Source organism: Chaetodon auriga, chromosome 11 (genome assembly GCF_051107435.1).
Source record: "Chaetodon auriga isolate fChaAug3 chromosome 11, fChaAug3.hap1, whole genome shotgun sequence".
NCBI lineage: Eukaryota > Metazoa > Chordata > Actinopteri > Chaetodontiformes > Chaetodontidae > Chaetodon > Chaetodon auriga.
The window spans coordinates 8,506,286-8,523,564 of record NC_135084.1 but is presented as its reverse complement, the minus strand read 5'-3'; the positions used below and the strand labels follow the sequence as shown (position 1 = coordinate 8,523,564).

General features: G+C 42.8%; 1 protein-coding gene across 1 annotated transcript in view; it reads left to right on the top strand.

Moving 5' to 3' along the window:
- The window catches only part of cdh23 (cadherin-related 23), a 139,491-nt gene that overhangs the window by 56,075 nt on the left and 66,137 nt on the right, over positions 1–17,279 (top strand). Inside the window, exons 8-10 of the mRNA XM_076743002.1 lie at positions 10,497–10,609; positions 12,440–12,634; positions 16,861–17,010. Of these exons, the coding sequence (XP_076599117.1) occupies positions 10,497–10,609; positions 12,440–12,634; positions 16,861–17,010 (458 nt within the window). The remainder of the gene's footprint in view (positions 1–10,496; positions 10,610–12,439; positions 12,635–16,860; positions 17,011–17,279) is intronic.

Here is a 17,279-nt window from a genome sequence, read left to right as displayed (position 1 = left end):
CAGAGCGAAGGAATTTGACCCTGAGTGTGTGTGTCCATGCGTGCGAGCATGTGCGCAGTCATGTATTATTTGTGAGTGCTTAAATGCATGTGCGCACCGTCCAGCCCACTTCTCCATGGAGCTCTCCATAAACACTCTGCTCCCATTCAGTGCACACCCCTACTCAGTCTTACTTACCGTCTGCTGCCACATGTTGTATTGTTGTGTGTGTTGTGTTTGTTGCAGAGTTGAAGGGCTGAGTTAAGCTCTAGAGGAGAAGAGCATTAAAAAGACATTAATTAGGTGGTGCGATGTATTCCCAGTCGTTGCAAAATCAAGAGTTATAGCACCGCACTAAGCCCTTATGGAGATGGAGCCTGTAGGCTTGATAAAATCGTTATAAGTTTGATAGATAATGGAAGTTGAAGGGTGATGCAGTGCCAGGAGATAAAGGTGGGAGGGCGAGGTTGTCAGATTATGCATTTTCTAAGCATGAGTGTGGTTTTGTGTGAGTGTGTGTGTGCACACTTGTACATGTGTACTAGCGCATATGTCTCTGTCTATCCAGACTCCTGTGACCGGCTGCAGTCAGATTAGTGTGAGGGCGTACTTGTTTGCAGACTTAAGTGAGACTCTGCACAACACCTCCCTCGCCTTCCCGCTCCTCGCCCCGAGTGTCCTCGGAGAGTGCGGCTCACTCCTGCGGGACTCGTCTCATTAGTTCAGTAATTAAGATAAACGAGGTTTTAATTGCAGCTGTGATTTATGCTAATGATTGTGGGACTCAAGATGAGGATTTCCTCTCCCTCCTCCAATCAGAGGGCGAATCTGGGATTTGATATGTATAAGAGATAGTATCACAGCAGCGCTCTGCTGCCAATGTTGCAGTTTGTTATGATGGTGGAGATTCAGGGGGGCGGTTCTGATGGTAAATCCCTTGTCCACAGGGTGTGATGTATCCCTTATTGGACCTTTGACCTACTGGTCTCATTATATTTCAAAAGCTCTAACCAAAGCCCACTAAGCTAACATTTCTTTTGGCTTTTTGCTACAACATTCTCACCACTGACAGTGACATTAAGGATTCTATTGCATGTCCTTAGTGGTTCTTTCCCTTAACAAAGTTAAACAAACAGGCATTTTTAGAGGTGATTTGGATTTAATGACCTAATACTTATCATAGTAGATGCTGCTATAATTGCTTCTTATATTTCCTCTTTTCTTATGTGATACAATGACATGCAAATGTGCATGTAACACTAATGATGTAGACCCCTGCTAGCCTCAATTGTGATTTACAGTATTATTACAAAGACCAGCTTAAAAGCAGCATTAACCATGTGGTGTGTGTTTGCAAAACCATTTAAACAAACAAGATAAAGAGAAAAAAGTAGTTTCATCAGTTCTAATCCACCAGTAATCATGTTAGTACGCCTTCGATTGCTGAGAGGCATGCTGGACTGGAATTAAATCATGGATCTGAGAGATTTTTGTGATGAATGAATTTGTAATTTCTGCAAGCCTTTTTATTTGAGAAAGCTGTGCAGAGTCACCGACAAATCATTATTGATCGGACAAAAGTTATGGAGGTTCTCTGGCAATAATCACCACTACTAGCTCTCTCCTGGTACTACTAATGTTCAGCCAAATATTTGATGCGTGATCAAATCCAAATGCACTTCTCCTGATGTGAAACTTTCACCTAAAATGACTCTAAATTTTCTGTGTAACAGAAATGGGATGTGAGTCAGTCTAATTTAGCCACTGGCAATATTATATCAAGTAATGCTTTTTACACTTGCTCCATGTGATTTAACTGTGCATTTTAGTCCTGTGGGGAAAAAAAAAAAAAGAATTCATTCTAGGCTCATGCTGGTAATTGGCCCATTAGATTCTGCAGAGAAGTAGCAGAAGAATCCACCAGGTGTTCAGGTGTCTGTTTTGAGTAGCAGTCATGTGCTCAGGGAATCAAATATCAGTCTTGTTTCACTGGTTGCTATGACTCTTGTCACTACCAGGGATATAAAATGACTTTTTAACAGTCTTACACCTGCAAAGTCTCCATTTTGACCCCAGTTGTTACATGTTTTTGCGATGGTATCTGAAATACATTTACCAGCTCACCTGATGGTACAAAAAAAGCTGTAAACAATAATTTTTTAGTGTGCAAAACGATAATATGCATTTTTTGTACAGATTTGTCAAACTGGTGTTTTCCTGACAAAACCAATTTCCCCAATGAACTTTTGTAATGAGGTTTCATTCACACGTACAGCGTATTACACCTCAGCACTAGCGACAAACAAATCCCAAAATGTCAGCCATTATCCACTCAGACCCATCCCTGAGGACGAACAAGGCTGGAGCACAGACAGCCTTGGTCAGTCTCACTGACATCAACGACCTGAGGGACCGACACTCTGAGGCCCTGATGGACTCACTCTGGCACAACGTCCACACAGTACACGCTCATGCATTCATGCATACATGGATGGACCACCACCACAGGTGCACTCACACACACATAAGGAAAAGAGATCAAAACAGGGTGTGATTCTTAAGAAATATGAAAATACTCCATATCTGGTCCAATGGGGGCAACCTCTACCTCTCTAAAATGAGCCTGGCTATCTGTGATTCCTATTGTAAAGCGTTAGAGGCCAACAAGTCTTGTCCGAGAGTGTTGCTGTCCGTTAGGATAATAGTTAAGCCTTCATGTAAAGCTTGTGTAGCCTCTCCACTGTGCTGTAATGATAGTGTAAGAACAAGCAGAATAAAAACCAGCCTAGCGTCTCACAGAATGAAAGGACATCCCCCAAGCCTTTCATATCAGCCTGTTGTTTATCTGTGTGTGCTTGTTTCTATCTCTTTTGTCACACGCAAGCACAACTAATCCCATCTTAAGCCCTTTTTCCATCTCTACCCTTTTCTCTCCTTTTGGACGATTCTTCCTCTCTCGTTGCGTCGTCTCCGTGTTAGGAAACTGCAGCAAAGATATTGTCACAGTGCCAGCCAACTCCTAGTTCTCCACATTCTCTTGCCTGACCGCATTGGATTTTAATTTGCAGCAACCCAAGCAGAATAATTGTCTAAATTGATAAAAGATGATAACTCAATTTTTCTATTTGCTAAAAAATGTTACACTATTTTGAAGTTTGTCAGAGACCATATATTGCAGATGCAGTGCAGCCACAGGCATCCACTGACTTCCGTGGCCTTTGGCTGGTGCAGCATGTGAACACCTGTCTGCCCCTGCCACAGGTGTGAGACAGATGACCCCGTCTAGTGCAGTGGGTCTGAGGGAGACGACTGACCTTGTCTTCTAGCCTCTTTCTGGCATTTGGGTCAGACAGGTATGGCCGCACCATTTCCCGCCTGGACAGGCTGATAAGTCGTAAAGGCGATTATTTCCCCTCGTCTGCCTTTCCACACGAATCTCTATCCTTCAGTGCTGCTACACCCTGATGCGCTGATTCTATACTGCCTAACTCATATCAGCAGGCATGCTGAATTATGGACAAGGCTAATACCTGTTATTCTATGAGGAGCTCTTATTGTGACTGCTGCGTCGCTGGGATTTCTCTGGGTTTTCAATTAGACGCTCTGAGGCTCTCCACAGCCTGTTGCTATGTAATCTCTTAGAGAAGGCAGATAGTCTGCGGGAAACTGATCACAGCACAATCCAAAGTGTAGTCGACTCTAGTGGCGCAGCTGTGTTCAGAATCAAGTCCAGACCTCGCTGGGCTATGATATACTGTAAGTCTCATACAGTGAGTTTCCTCGTTTGATCTCTTCCCTTTTCACCTGATTCATTTAATTTAATGCGAAGTCATGTCCTGCAGCTACATGCACTTAACGGCTCACACTGCAAATTCAGATGAAATATTATAGAATGACACAAAATCAGAAGTTGAAAAGAAAACAGTTTAGATTAAAACATTAGATTATGGTTCATTCACCTTTGATCTCATATGAGATCAGATGCATTTTTTAAAGTCCCTAACATATATTTCAGCTTTATCTATCAGTGTTAGAGGTTCTCCTTTATGTTCATTTATCTACGGGATAAAGAGGATGCTGTTGGCTTTGAGAAATGTTATCCTAAGCTATCTGATTCTGAACAAGCACATTTCCAGATGTCAAACCCAATTTCCTCTGCTGCTGTCTTCCAGCCAGCTGTTGTTTTGTACAGAGTGTGCAGAAACAGATTTTGTATCGTCTAGCAAACTGCAAAAAAATATCAGATAGGAGGATAAATCCCAAGTACTGTAGTCTACTCTTAGAGACACAGACAAAAAATCTCACACATATGCTCTCTTTCTCTCTCTCTCTCTCTCTCTCACACACACACACACACACACACACACACAAAGTGAAGAGATAAGACTACACTGCCAGCACAATGCTCTGTTGGAAGGAGAAGATGTGACACCTTGAGCTGACAGATCAAAGCCAGCAATCAATAGCTCTGAGTTTGATTATTTTCCATGAGACCTGAGAACCGTGGATCAATACTTCTGGCTGTGACCGGGTTGAGAATCAGTTTAGCTTTTACTGTGGCACCTGGAACCGATGTCAGCGGAGGAAGAACTCAGGAATCTGTGGTGCAGGTCGTTCTCAGTGAGCACTGTGATGAGTAGGCCATTACTCAGAGAGAAAAGTTTACATATTAAGCTGCATGTACGTGGCCAAAAACATAAATCTTTAAAATTTTAACCCCACTCATCACTGGCAAGATCCATGTTCAGTTGCAGGTACCTCTAGCTTGGTCTGGTGTTCCTGTTGCCATAGTGGGAATCAGGTGTGGAATTGAGGGGATACCACGAAGCTACACACACACACAAACATACCCACTTTGTGTATGCTGGAGCTGCAGATGAAGAGTAAGGTATTACCCATCCCACAGGAATGCAAACAGAATCTACACATCACAAAACATTTTCACTTCATTTCTCCTCCATTCTTGCAATGAAAGTTTGCCATCACAACACCAGCCGTCTGTCAGTGCTCACGCATGGTTAGTGTATTTAAACAAACAATAATAAATAAATAATAATCTGGCCAGTGGGCACCATTATGGCCACAGTCTCCTTTGGAATCATGTTGCTCTGCTCCTTGCAGTGAAACGCCCTGTAGGTATTTGAAAAAGCAGACGGATATTTTGTTGCAAGGTGGAGGTAGCCTTGAAAGTGACACCTCTCAGTTCCAAGCTGAACGGGACTGATCAACGGGAACTCCTCTAGATGCAGCAGGAGGAGCTGCTAGTCAAAGCTGAGGCGTCAGGCCTTCCTCAGTGACAGTGGAAGCACTTCTATCCAGCTATGTCAACCACACAGCGGTGTGATACCTGGGCAAAAAAAAGAAGTCGCTTTCATCTGCCTTGTATTGTCTCAGAATATTTGTCCTTGGACCTATTTTGAAGCAAAACTTTTGATGAAACTAGTTCATTGAGTATTCATGAAATGCAGCATGTCTGCCAATGGCAAGACACCCACAGGGCCATTATCACTCTGCATCACACACACAAAAACACATACATATGCACTGGTAGCTGTCACACACAGAGGGGTGTGTGTGACAGATGCGCACATGAGCACATGCACAAGCCAGTCAGGGTATGTGAGGAGCTGTTCATTTAGATTTAAAATGGAGTGCAGTTTGAAGACAATAACTAAAACCTCATCATCAACATGATTTGCCTGTAGGCGTAATCCTTAAAAGTGACACTAATTTGTGTACATTTAGCAAAGTACACAAAATCTTAGCCCCAAGACACTGAGGACTGGCTGCATGCCATATCACATTACTAGAATGTTCCAGCGCCCCCATGGTGTTGTCACAAACTAGAGAAAACAGTTGTCACTGGCTTAGTCATGGCGATTACACTTGGAGAACTCCTGCTTTGGCTGTCCTCAAAAGCTCATTGCTCGGAGAAAGTCATTGTCATCCGCTTGTCACGCGTCCGATTGAACCCATCAGATCAAATGCTTTATGTGTTCTGTTCTCTTGGGCAATCCCCACCTAATAACTACACATGTATGTTTTCCACTTTTGCGACTCAACACACTCCGTCTCTCCCGTTTGCAGCCTCCCCAGTTTTCCCTCTCACGCGCCCTTCTGCTCTTTGTAAGTGCAGAGAAATGCAATGAGGAAACTGCTCTCAGTAAATGAGCCTTCACTTCATTGTTTGTGATGCAAGAATTCAAATGTGTTTGTCAATAGATAATATGAAATCCGCACCCATGTTTTTCTTTATGCTCTGGCAATGCTGAGATTATTCAAAGTGGCAAATAATTTGGATTACTTTTATCTTGTAATTGTAGAACTAGCTATTGAAGCTATTGCACACATACTAAATGTGCAGCACAAGGAAATAATGGCTGTTTGTGTGAGTTGTGAGTGCGTGCATGCTTGTGGGCATTTATTTAGGTGTGCGTGTGTGAGTGCATTTGAGTGTGTACTCCACACTAGACAAAATCGTGGCATGGTTTCTCATTTTCCAGTCCAGTACTGTCAGTAATATGAGAGCATGGCTAATCCCCCGGAGTCTCACATCATAGAATCAAACTCTGCCAGTTACTGCCACATGCACACTTTCACTCACTCACACACACACACACACTCTCACACTCTATCTACATAAGAATTCCGAGCTGAAATACCTACGCATTAACACACGCGAAACTCATAAACACCACCACGAAAATCTGAATATGAAATGTGAATAGGAAGCATGCATTTATTTGTGCTGAATTTGAGTATGTGTGTATCTGTGTGCAGTCATTTTCACCCCTTGGGGGTCTAATCATAGTGTCCTGGCAGATCACTGGAGAACACTTTCTATCAGCAATTAGAATATGATTATATTTTCCTCTCAGTGGGACCCGTGAGTCACTCTGTGTAATTTCAGTCTGTCTCTCTGGTCAAGCTCGACACACAGCGGAGCTGAGCTGGAAGGCCGTTCTGTGGAACCTGAAGCAGTGAGTCAGAGCCTCTTTACCGGATGCATACAGAGAGTTGAACCAACGCTCTGCTGTGCACGTGTACATTACAGCACACCACTTGTGCAGGTGTGTGTGTGTTTGTGTATAAACGCCACTCGTTGCTTGGCCAGGTGAGTGCCCAGTCGCCCGGGTAAGGAGCGGCTGTCGGAGTGGATTGGCATGCTAGTCAGGCCACTGAAGCTGACAAACCAATTTAGAGGCATGATGCCCACACTGAGTGGGTCTGAGACCCCGATGCACGTTACCCGCCTCCACCACCAGTCGTTATCAACATCATGCCTCCCCCTCCCACCCAGACAGAAAAGAAATGTTCCAATTAACATTGCATCAGCTTCTTCTCATTGGTGACACAAATTGACCGGCATTTTTTGTTTTTTCCAAGTTCAGTCTTACACTGATACCTCTAATAAGCAACTTTTCCCAAACAGCTACTGTAGAATTAGTACATTCATTACATAGGGTCATTTTTTGCAGGGGAACACTGGACCTGATTAATCCTCTGCATCTTCCTGTTTCTAGGACTGTGAGACTGAAAAAAACTGAGCATCAGTGATTTCAACAGATGGCCAAAAATGACATATGTTCATGTACAAGTGACAAAGCTCTCTCATAGGAATAGAGCCACAAAGTAAAAAAAAAACATCAGATTTCAACAACTGTTCTTTTCACGTTTCCTTCCAGTGGTCACGCTAACATTGGTTTCTTCTAACCATGACTAACCTTAACCAGGTGTTTCTTATTGTCAACATGCTGGTAAAATCCCCATAAACTTAACAAAATAATTTCCACCCAAACTTTCTCTAACCAAGTCCTTTTGTGCCTAAACCTAACCAAACCTTAACCATAGGTGTATAATCAGAAAGTGAAACACCAGCTTGTAATGATTTTGGAAGGCAAAGACAAACAGTATCCTCTCAACCAATGGTTCTGGAGTGTTCGTCTGTGCACTATGGTTTTAATGTAAATGCGTCTGTGTATTTTAGGTGGTTTTATCACATTGAGAACATAAGAAATGCAGGAATCATAATGCATTCCTATTTACACTGTTCTCCAGTCCCACAATTAAATAGACTATGGAAGAAGGCTATAATCATCAGTAGTTTTTGTCAATTCTACTTCCCTCCCATTCTCCACCTTTTGGCCTCAATCCAGGCTAATTACCCAAGAGCTCTGCTCTCTCTGCTGGCCAGCCTCTTCTCCTCTACGCCCCCTCTGTGCGCTTTGTTCCATGGCCATTCCAGGCTAGGTACAGAGCAATAATAGAGCAGCGAGCGGGGAGTGGGGAACACAGGCATGGGTTAATCTGTTGACCTTCGCCGCTGTGCACTGTAGACTTACCATCTGACCATGTTTCTCTGGAGTCTAGACCTCAGCTATTACTACAAACTATCTGAGAGTGAGTGATTCTTAATCCCTCAAAGTGCAGCTCAAGGTTCAAAGTGTATTTCAAACAAGTAATGTGAATTCAAAAAACATGCTTTTTGGAGGCATGTTGGATTTTTTTTTTTTTTTTGCTTTTTTTGTTTTTTCACATTTCACACACAACATCGTCACATGAAGGAATAAGTGATTGGCGTTACTTACTCTGCAGAATTCCCTTTTAAGTATATAAATATTGCTGGTATTATGATAATGAGGATTATATGTGTGTTTTTCAGGTAGACAACAATAATCAATAATAAACAAGCATCAGTGGTCACAATTTAAAAAAAAAAAAAAAAAAATCCACCTAAGCCATAAAAGGGATTTTAAGGGAACAGCATTGTGTCACATACTGACTAATAAATCAGAGTAATGGCAGCACCAGCAGTAGAGTACTGATTTAATGAATTTCAAGTCTTTGGTTCCGCTGCTTGTAGTGTGGGCAACAGCGTATCAAACTGTAATGTGTGTGCAGTGTCTGCTTTTGTTAAGCTGTTTTCACATTTTCTGACATTCCATTCTCTATATATTCAGGAGCCACTGCTGTCAACCAACCTCACATATGTTCACATATTTTTTGCACTTATTCACTGACAGTAATTGATTTCTCCAAGCATGTTTGCTCTTTTTCATCCAGAGATCATCCTGTTAGGAGATAGTGTGCTGCAGCACAGGTGAGCAGCCTGTAAGAGTGGACCGTATAAACGAGACATAAGTGAATTAGTTCCAGGTGGACATGGCTGAGCCTCTGGTAGCATTCACATGTATGAACTGCCACCATCTGAAGATTGCACGGGGGCCTCCTCGGGTCTCATACAACACAAGCAGAAGGCGCAAAGAATCCCAATCATATTGGGAAGAAAAATTTTTAGCGGGTGGAGAGTAATGCAGGGGGAAAGAGAGAAAACATTAACAGCAGAGAGGTGAGGGTGATTGGGTGTATTTTCGTTTGTTGTCTCCATCTGCTGGGTATAATTAGCAGGCAAGCACCACAACCACAAGATGCCTGAGACTGAGAGTGTCAAAGAAGACTGTAAGAGAGGTGAGAAAGTTAATGAGAAGGATGGTAATTTGAAAAGGAAAAGAGGGAATAAGAAAATATGAGCAGAGGACTCAAGTGGGTCTAATATTTTAACCTGTGTAATTGAAGTGAATAGAGAACAGCAGGCACACTTAAAGTTCTTAATGAGAACAGTGCAGCATTCATGATTTGAAATGCCCCCGTTTGAAGGAGTGCAGAGACTGTAAGTAAGTTAATGCAATTCATCAGCCTATGTGAAGTGATGTACTTCAGGAGGAATGTGCAGTGTGCTAACATAGTAGTCAGTTAGTTTTGTAGTGTCTTGAGCTGGTGTTTCAGAATTCAGGGTGGGGTTGTTTTGTATTATAATGAGCATTCAGTATTTTCAGCCTGGAAAGTGAAAAGGAATGAGAATGAAGTCCTCTCATTCTGTTGATCACGTTTCAGAATGACATGCTGTGGGCTTGACAGTGATTGCACAGATGCTGCAGAGCACGCTTGGACAGTTCAGCATACTGTTGAGCAAATGTGTCTCTTTTCATTCAATTAGGTCAAACTTCTATAATCTATTCTACTTTACAATTTAAAGAAAATCCTGTAGAAAGGAAGAATTACAACATGCGATCAATGTTTAAGGACATCACGGTATTACATGACATGAATTACGTTTGAACTGTAGTTGATTTACGATGCAACTTGAAGTTGAACCTTCAGTGGCAATAGCTCCAGCATGCATTCAGTAAAGAAGTGAAGAGGGGAGGCTGACTAAGAAATAGAAGCAGTACAAGGAGGGCAGACAGTGACAGATGAAACAAAGGGATGCAGGAGAGGCAGGCTGTGGACAGGTTGCAGGTGGTGGGTCAGCCTAAGGCAGGAAGACAGACAAAAGCTGCATCCATATTGCATGAAATAGAGACACACACATAGGTTATCCACCGTCTTCCCTTCCAGAGGCTCCTCGCTGCATCCCAGGGGTTATGTTGAATTATCCACAACACCAGTCGAGTTTGTCCCTCTGACTTTCTTATCTCTGTCTGTCTCTGCCTCTCTCTCACCATCCATCCATGCAGGGAACACCAACAGCGTTTTTGCCCTGGACTACATCAGCGGGTCCCTGACAGTGAATGGCCAGCTGGACAGAGAAAACCCACTCTACTCAGCAGGATTCACTCTCACTGTCAAGGTGAGCTGCTGAATGGGAGGTGGCTGGCGGGGGTGGAGGGACTGTTGCAGCTTAGAGAAGGAATCGAAAATATGTTTCACTGGTGGGGTCAAGAGAGAGCTTTGATATGATAGTGTATGAAATCAATGCAGTGTTAGGCTTTGATACAACCCCAAAAGACTTGCTAAATGCAGTTCTTCATCCAGGCTTGTACTACACGTGAAGTAAATACACACCGCTATAATGATGAAAGATTCCAAGGTCAATACTACAGTTAACACCGACTAAACACAAGATCCCACAGTACCATATGTGTTTACAGATGCCATGTCAATACGTCTCTGCGCAGATGTGACCCTGACAAATTCAAATACCTTCACTGGGCTTGTCAGTGATGGCACTGTGTTTGTGATTCTATGATAATGTCCTCCCTTCAGAGGCTTGTTCAGTGAACTGCCAGTAGCCACAGAGGACAGGAGGAGCAGAGGAGGACAAAGATAAAGGAACAGGATTTAGAGTCCTCGCTGCTGAGGGCTCCTTTGTTCCTCCCTCTCTTTCTTTTTCCTTCTGTTTGAAGCAGGTGCTGTCTCTGAATCCCTCGGTCCCCCCACTGAGCCTGAAGTCTATCTCACTTGGCTTTTTAGAATGTTAGTCCTGCCCTTTCACCCCACTCCCTCCCCACCCGGAGCCTCCCCAACTTGTCCACTCCAATACTTTGTATGTGTTGTCCTTTCTTCTCTTTCAGTGTCGTACACCAAGAGGCACCCACAGGGTGTGAGGGGGTGCATGAAATGGGTTTCCAAGTGCTTCTAAAAGTGGAAGGATTTGCAATCAAAGACCTAGTTTTTTCCATGTAACTGCACTGTTACATTGTGGATTTTGATGGCATGTCACGTCAAATCGGTTGCACCTGTACAGCACAAGAAATGGCCTTTGAGAGCACCTAATGGCCTCACCAGTCACTCATGTATTTGCTCATGTAGCTGCAATTATTGCTCATAAAAAACAAACCGTATGACATTTTTATATGAGTGACACATTGAGATACAGCTGTCTCTGAGATTTAATACTAAAAAGATTCTGGCTTACATATTCCAGTCTATCTGTTTAATTGAAATCAATAATTACATAGTAGAAAAGTAGAATAAGCGAAAGTGCTGAAAACGAAAAAATGTCACCCAAAAATGTATTTATAAGATATGGATTTTTTCCCTCCACATTTTCTCTCCCACTCTCTACTTGTGCTTTCTTAGGTGGTGCTACTATTGATTGTGGTGTGCCATAGTAATACAACTAATTTCTCAACTTCAAGCGGCTTAGATAGTGCTGAGTGCGTGGAGGTGGAGGTCAAATGATTCATTGGCATTGGGACGAGAGAGGCTAAACTACCTTGATTATCCAGCGACCAGCATGTTGTTCCTGCCTCTTCTCCTATTGCTTTTGACACTCCTCCATCAATTACAGACCACGGCTGCCCATTCCTATCTTTCTCACCTATTTTTTTCATTTCAGAGACCTCACATCTTCGATGCTGACAGCCAGAAACAGAAAGAGTGTGTAATTGTGTCTTCTCAATGGGACTCCTTTCTCCTAAATCTCATTGTGTGTATGTATGTGTGGATGTACACTTACTGGCCCTCTCTTGGTCTCACTTTGAGCCTATTTCTATGATTGCCTCGAGTCCGTCCGTCCACCTTTTGATCCAATAAATGAACAGCTATAAATACCTGACTGAGATCGCGTGCTGACCGCCACCATCCAAAATGACATTTTCGGTGCAATCAAATGCATCTCATGGCTCTCTCTCACTCTCTCCCTCTCTCACCACTTCCCTCTGTTGCTCTCTACAAGGCCACAGAGTTGAAAGATGATCGCAGTCCATCAGACGCAACAGTGATGACCACCTTTACCATCCTGCTAATTGATAAAAATGACAACGCCCCGAAGTTCAACAGCTCTGAGTATCGGGTCCGCATCACTGAACTGGCCCAGGTGGGCTTTGCCCTTCCCCTCTTCATCCAGGCTGAAGACAAGGACGAGGTGCGTGTTTCACAGTCACCGTTTCATTAAGCTGACACCCTTGTCCAGCTGCCTCGGTGTCTAACAATCATTACTAGAAGTGTCTCAAGCCGTTCCTGAAGATCAGTATTGGGCCAATCCAGGTATATTTTAATGGATCATAATCAGATCAAATAATGCTGATCAGTGTGCTCGTGTTGCAGCACAGCCAGCCTCTACAGAGCAGCATTTCACAATATGCAAAAAATTAAGAGTGTGTGAATGTGAACAACTGCTCTGGATGTTCTAGAGTTCAGACAGTGTTGGCAAAATAAATGTATTTGCTGAGCTCCACTGCTAAAACATGTTTTATCTCTGCTCTCACGTTCTCATTTGCAAACAGCGGCGTGCAAAACCTTCAGCTATCAGTTTCTCATTTTCAGCCAGCAGTGACCACTGCTTTCACTGGTTAAAATGAAAAAAGATCATGTCAGTTGTGACTGATTAACATTAATTCCACAACTAACTTGATGACAGGGCACTCCAGCAGAGTGAGACATCTTCTCTCCAGCTGTTCGCTTCACGTCAATCTCAGGAGTCACATTCCCCAGTTAATCTCTCATTCATTATAGATCAATAATTTTAGCGATTAAACCTGGACCTTCAGTACAAAGATCAAGTAGCTCATGAAAAATAAGGTGTGTGTCAGATTAGGTAGGCTGGAGATGTTATTTCAGTGTGTCAGATAAATATTTAATCAGCATTTAAGTAAATACAAATATAGGATCTGACTCTACATCAGCAGATCCACAATACGAAAGGACTTAGATCATGATTAGGCCCAAAAAACACAATCGGGACATCTCTAACTTTGTACCAATTAAGTTATTATTACTATTCATGAACAATCTGACATTTGTGGTGTCTAAAGAGGTACTTCAGAGACTAACAACTGACGCAAGGCATCAATAAAAGATTCATTTGTAAAAGCAGTCTCATTTGCAAGACTTTCTTCCCTCTTGATTTTATTGACTGAGATGCCTCTTCAAAAAGACAGCAAGGACATGTGAGCACTGTGTGTTTTGTTTTTTCATTTCAAGGTTTAGACTTATCTTGTTTATAAATGCAGCAAAAAGGCATTCAGCCACTCCATGAAACTACCTGTATGGCAGCTGTGTGTGTGCATGTGTGTGTGCGTGTGTGTGTGTGTGTGTGTGTGTGTGTGTGTGTGTGTGTGTGTGAACGGACTGTCAGCAGCAGTGTATAACAGCACACTTAAGTGTGCTTTAGTGAGTCCGCCACTTCCCATTAGCTGCATCTATCAAGTGACACGCAGACACCAGCATACACACATACTCAGAACTCAAACACTTTTTCACTTTACACTTTCTCTCTCCCTCCCTCACATGTGCAAATGCTCTTTCACACCAGCACATTGGACTCGACTACAATTTAATTTGCTCTGGAAGAGATGGGATAGAGCATCAAATTATACCTAACGAGGAAAATCAATCACGTAGGGTGCAGATAAGCCGAAAGCTAGTCAACTCTGATTGATTCAGGCACAGCAGCCGCCAGGGTGGAATTTGACAGATAACTGCAAGTCAAGTGGATAGAGAAAAAGGTAGAGAGTAAAGAGACAGACATACATACGAGGAGAGGAGAGGAGAGGAGAGGAGGAAAAATGGTTGAACAAAAAAGTAGCCTGCAATGGAGCAAAACCAGAAGTCTGACTAATTGGTGGAGCAGGAAGAAACAGCGAGAACAGCAGCCAGGAGAGTAAGGAAGCATTTGAAGGAGAGATAGCAGGAGTATTTACCAGCAAGTCTGTTTATCCATTCCAAGGATGGTGTGCTGCAATGGCAAGGCAGAGAGGGGAGTACCGTGAATGTGTTGCTGCACGCAGGTGGGGTGAGGACCCAGACACCTGGCATGTGATAAGAGATCCTTCTGTAGGTTAGCGCCCAACGTTTTACTGCTACCTAAAAGCAGCTGCTTGACACCCCAATTTCTCTCAGCTCAGATTGCTAACCGCAAATGGGGGAATCACTATAGTATTTCTGAGATGGTTTTAACCAGATTCACCAAAGCTGTTGCATTAAAAGCACTCCCTCAGAACAAGTCCATTAGCAGCCACATCTCACTGCTTATTCGCTGTCATATAACAAAACAAAATGCATCAGCAAGCTCAAACAAAACTGTAAAATGCAGCTGTGCTCTCAGGTTGTGTGCTGCCAACATAGAAATTGCCTGCACTCTTCCAGTCTTGCATCGTGACCCTGCTGCCACAGTGCCACATATACATCCATTCTAAGGAGGAAAATCTATGAGACATTTTTTGTCCTGCCGTTTTGTATTGCTGTTTTGATCCTTAAAACCTGCATGTCAGTGCCGATACACACACTCATTCACACTCCGCTACACCTGTGCTGTAATCGTACTTTTTCCAAGTGTGAGGGATTATAGGCAGACGTTTCATTTCTTTAGACTATGACACAAGTGGTAGTTACCTCTCTCTGTCTGTCGCTGCCTTCAGATCCTCTTCTGCTCGGTTAGCATCTATAAAACTTTTGCTGCTGGAACTTGTCACTAAACTTTGTGGCAGTCGCGTCTGACAGGCTGCTTTTATTGGGGGCTTCTAAAGGCAGAAGCAAATGGACGGGCAATTACGTTTATGGGCAGTTTGAGGTGACATCCCTGCATATTGGATGGTCTTTTAAATAGGAGTCATCAGCCACAATGGTTCTCCCAGAGATGAAAACAAAAACAAGGGGGCTATTTCAACCGCCAGCGTAATGCCAATCGACCACCGCACCCGTCTTCCTCTGTCTGCCACAATTGGCTGCCCTGCAGCTTTATATATCAAGACAGGAGGGATCTAGAGATGTTTTCTCAGCTCAAGACAGCCACAGGCCTCTCAGGGCTGTGATGTCATTTTGACCCTGACTTGGTTTATATTTACCCAGGATTCCTGTGCACTTTGGGATTTATCTGAGATTGAGAAATAAGAGAAAGATAAAGTTCAAAATTTCATATAATCACTAAACAAAACAATGCAAACCTCACTGTACAGACCCCCCCAGCAACACTACACATAGTATTTCTAAATCAGACTCCATGACAGACCAACCAAACCTAGAAACGTGTATCTGTATTGTGGTTAACATGAGAGATCATCATCTAACACCTAATCACGCACTATGATGATTAAAGCACATGGTCTCAACCTTCAGCTCTGTGGACAGTGTATATAGTGAATTTCTATTGCATAACATGCCTTTATGTAGTGGAGATAAAGAAGAATTCAGATGAGGAGACTAGATGAACGTGTAGCTATGGACTATCATTTGATTCTTTTTAGCTGGCTATTATTTCAAATGATTTCATGCAGCAGGCTCCCATAAGTGTTCAACACTTCATAATGTATTGAACTCATAATCTATACGATCAATTGATGTGTGTGCATAGAGCTCAGAAAGATGAGGTCCCACATGAAAGCTCTGACCTCTGAGATTAAGATCTAAACAACAGACAGTTCAAGACTTGTTGTTATGACTGAGATTTTCTCCATTTTTTTTCCCCGTTAAAGGCTTTTTGGGGTGAGTTTTTCTTTATCCATATCAAGGATGTGAAGATAGAAGGTGTTTAATGCTGTGCAGACTGACTGAACAGAGAACAGACAGATTACAGACAGAGTGCCAGGTTACTGTATATAAAGATATTGAAGGATGGGGGAAGATGCAGAGATAGAAATGAAGCATGCCAAACGGAACTGATAAGAGTGAACGGAGCCGGCTTCCCTGCTGATGCTGCTTGTGAAGCCTCATGATCAGCATCATTATGGAGAACATTTGTTATCAACATCTTGTTTAAGACACACACACACAAAAAAAATGTAGTTATTCAGGTATTTGCTTAGTACAGTTAGCTTGCCTGTTAGCATTTTTTCAGTATATCCTTACTATTTATTTCCTTTTCTGAACTCTTATCCATCACATGAACAGTTTATACAATATCCTGACTTGTTATAATTTAGTTTGAATTTTCCGTTCTGCCTTTCTGTTTGTTTCTACACAGTATCTTTAATGTTGTTATAAATCTGATCTTTTGTCAAAACATTATTAATAAAAACTCAATGGATATACCACAGCATAGATTTAATCATCTCCATTCATCACTGGTACTGGACAGACTATATATCAACACCTGCCCTTGCTCTGTCTCAGCATCCTCTTTTTTCTATACTCACCTCTCTCTTATCCTTCCTGCGGCAGGGGGTGAACAGCATGTTCCAGGTGTTTCTGACAGGAAACAATTCAGAGTATTTCACCATCTCCCCCACGGCAGTACAGGGGCGCGCTGACATCAGAATGAGGGTGGCCATGCCGCTGGACTACGAGCACATCCGCAGCTACAGCTTCTCGGTGAGTTTTGAACTTCTTATGAGCATCCTTACAGTGCGCATGTGAATGTTTGCATGGCAGAGTGAAGTCTGGGATGGACTCCAGTCCCTGAGAATCATACAGTATAAAAGAATAACTGTTATCAAATAATGCACAGGGCTCAGGAGGAGCAGCTCCCCCTCCCACGGGGTACAGCTTTCCAGCTAATATTTCTAAAGGAGTTGGATGCTTACATAGGAGCTCAACATGCTGAAGAAATTTCCAATCATTGCAAATGTCTAACAGATTGG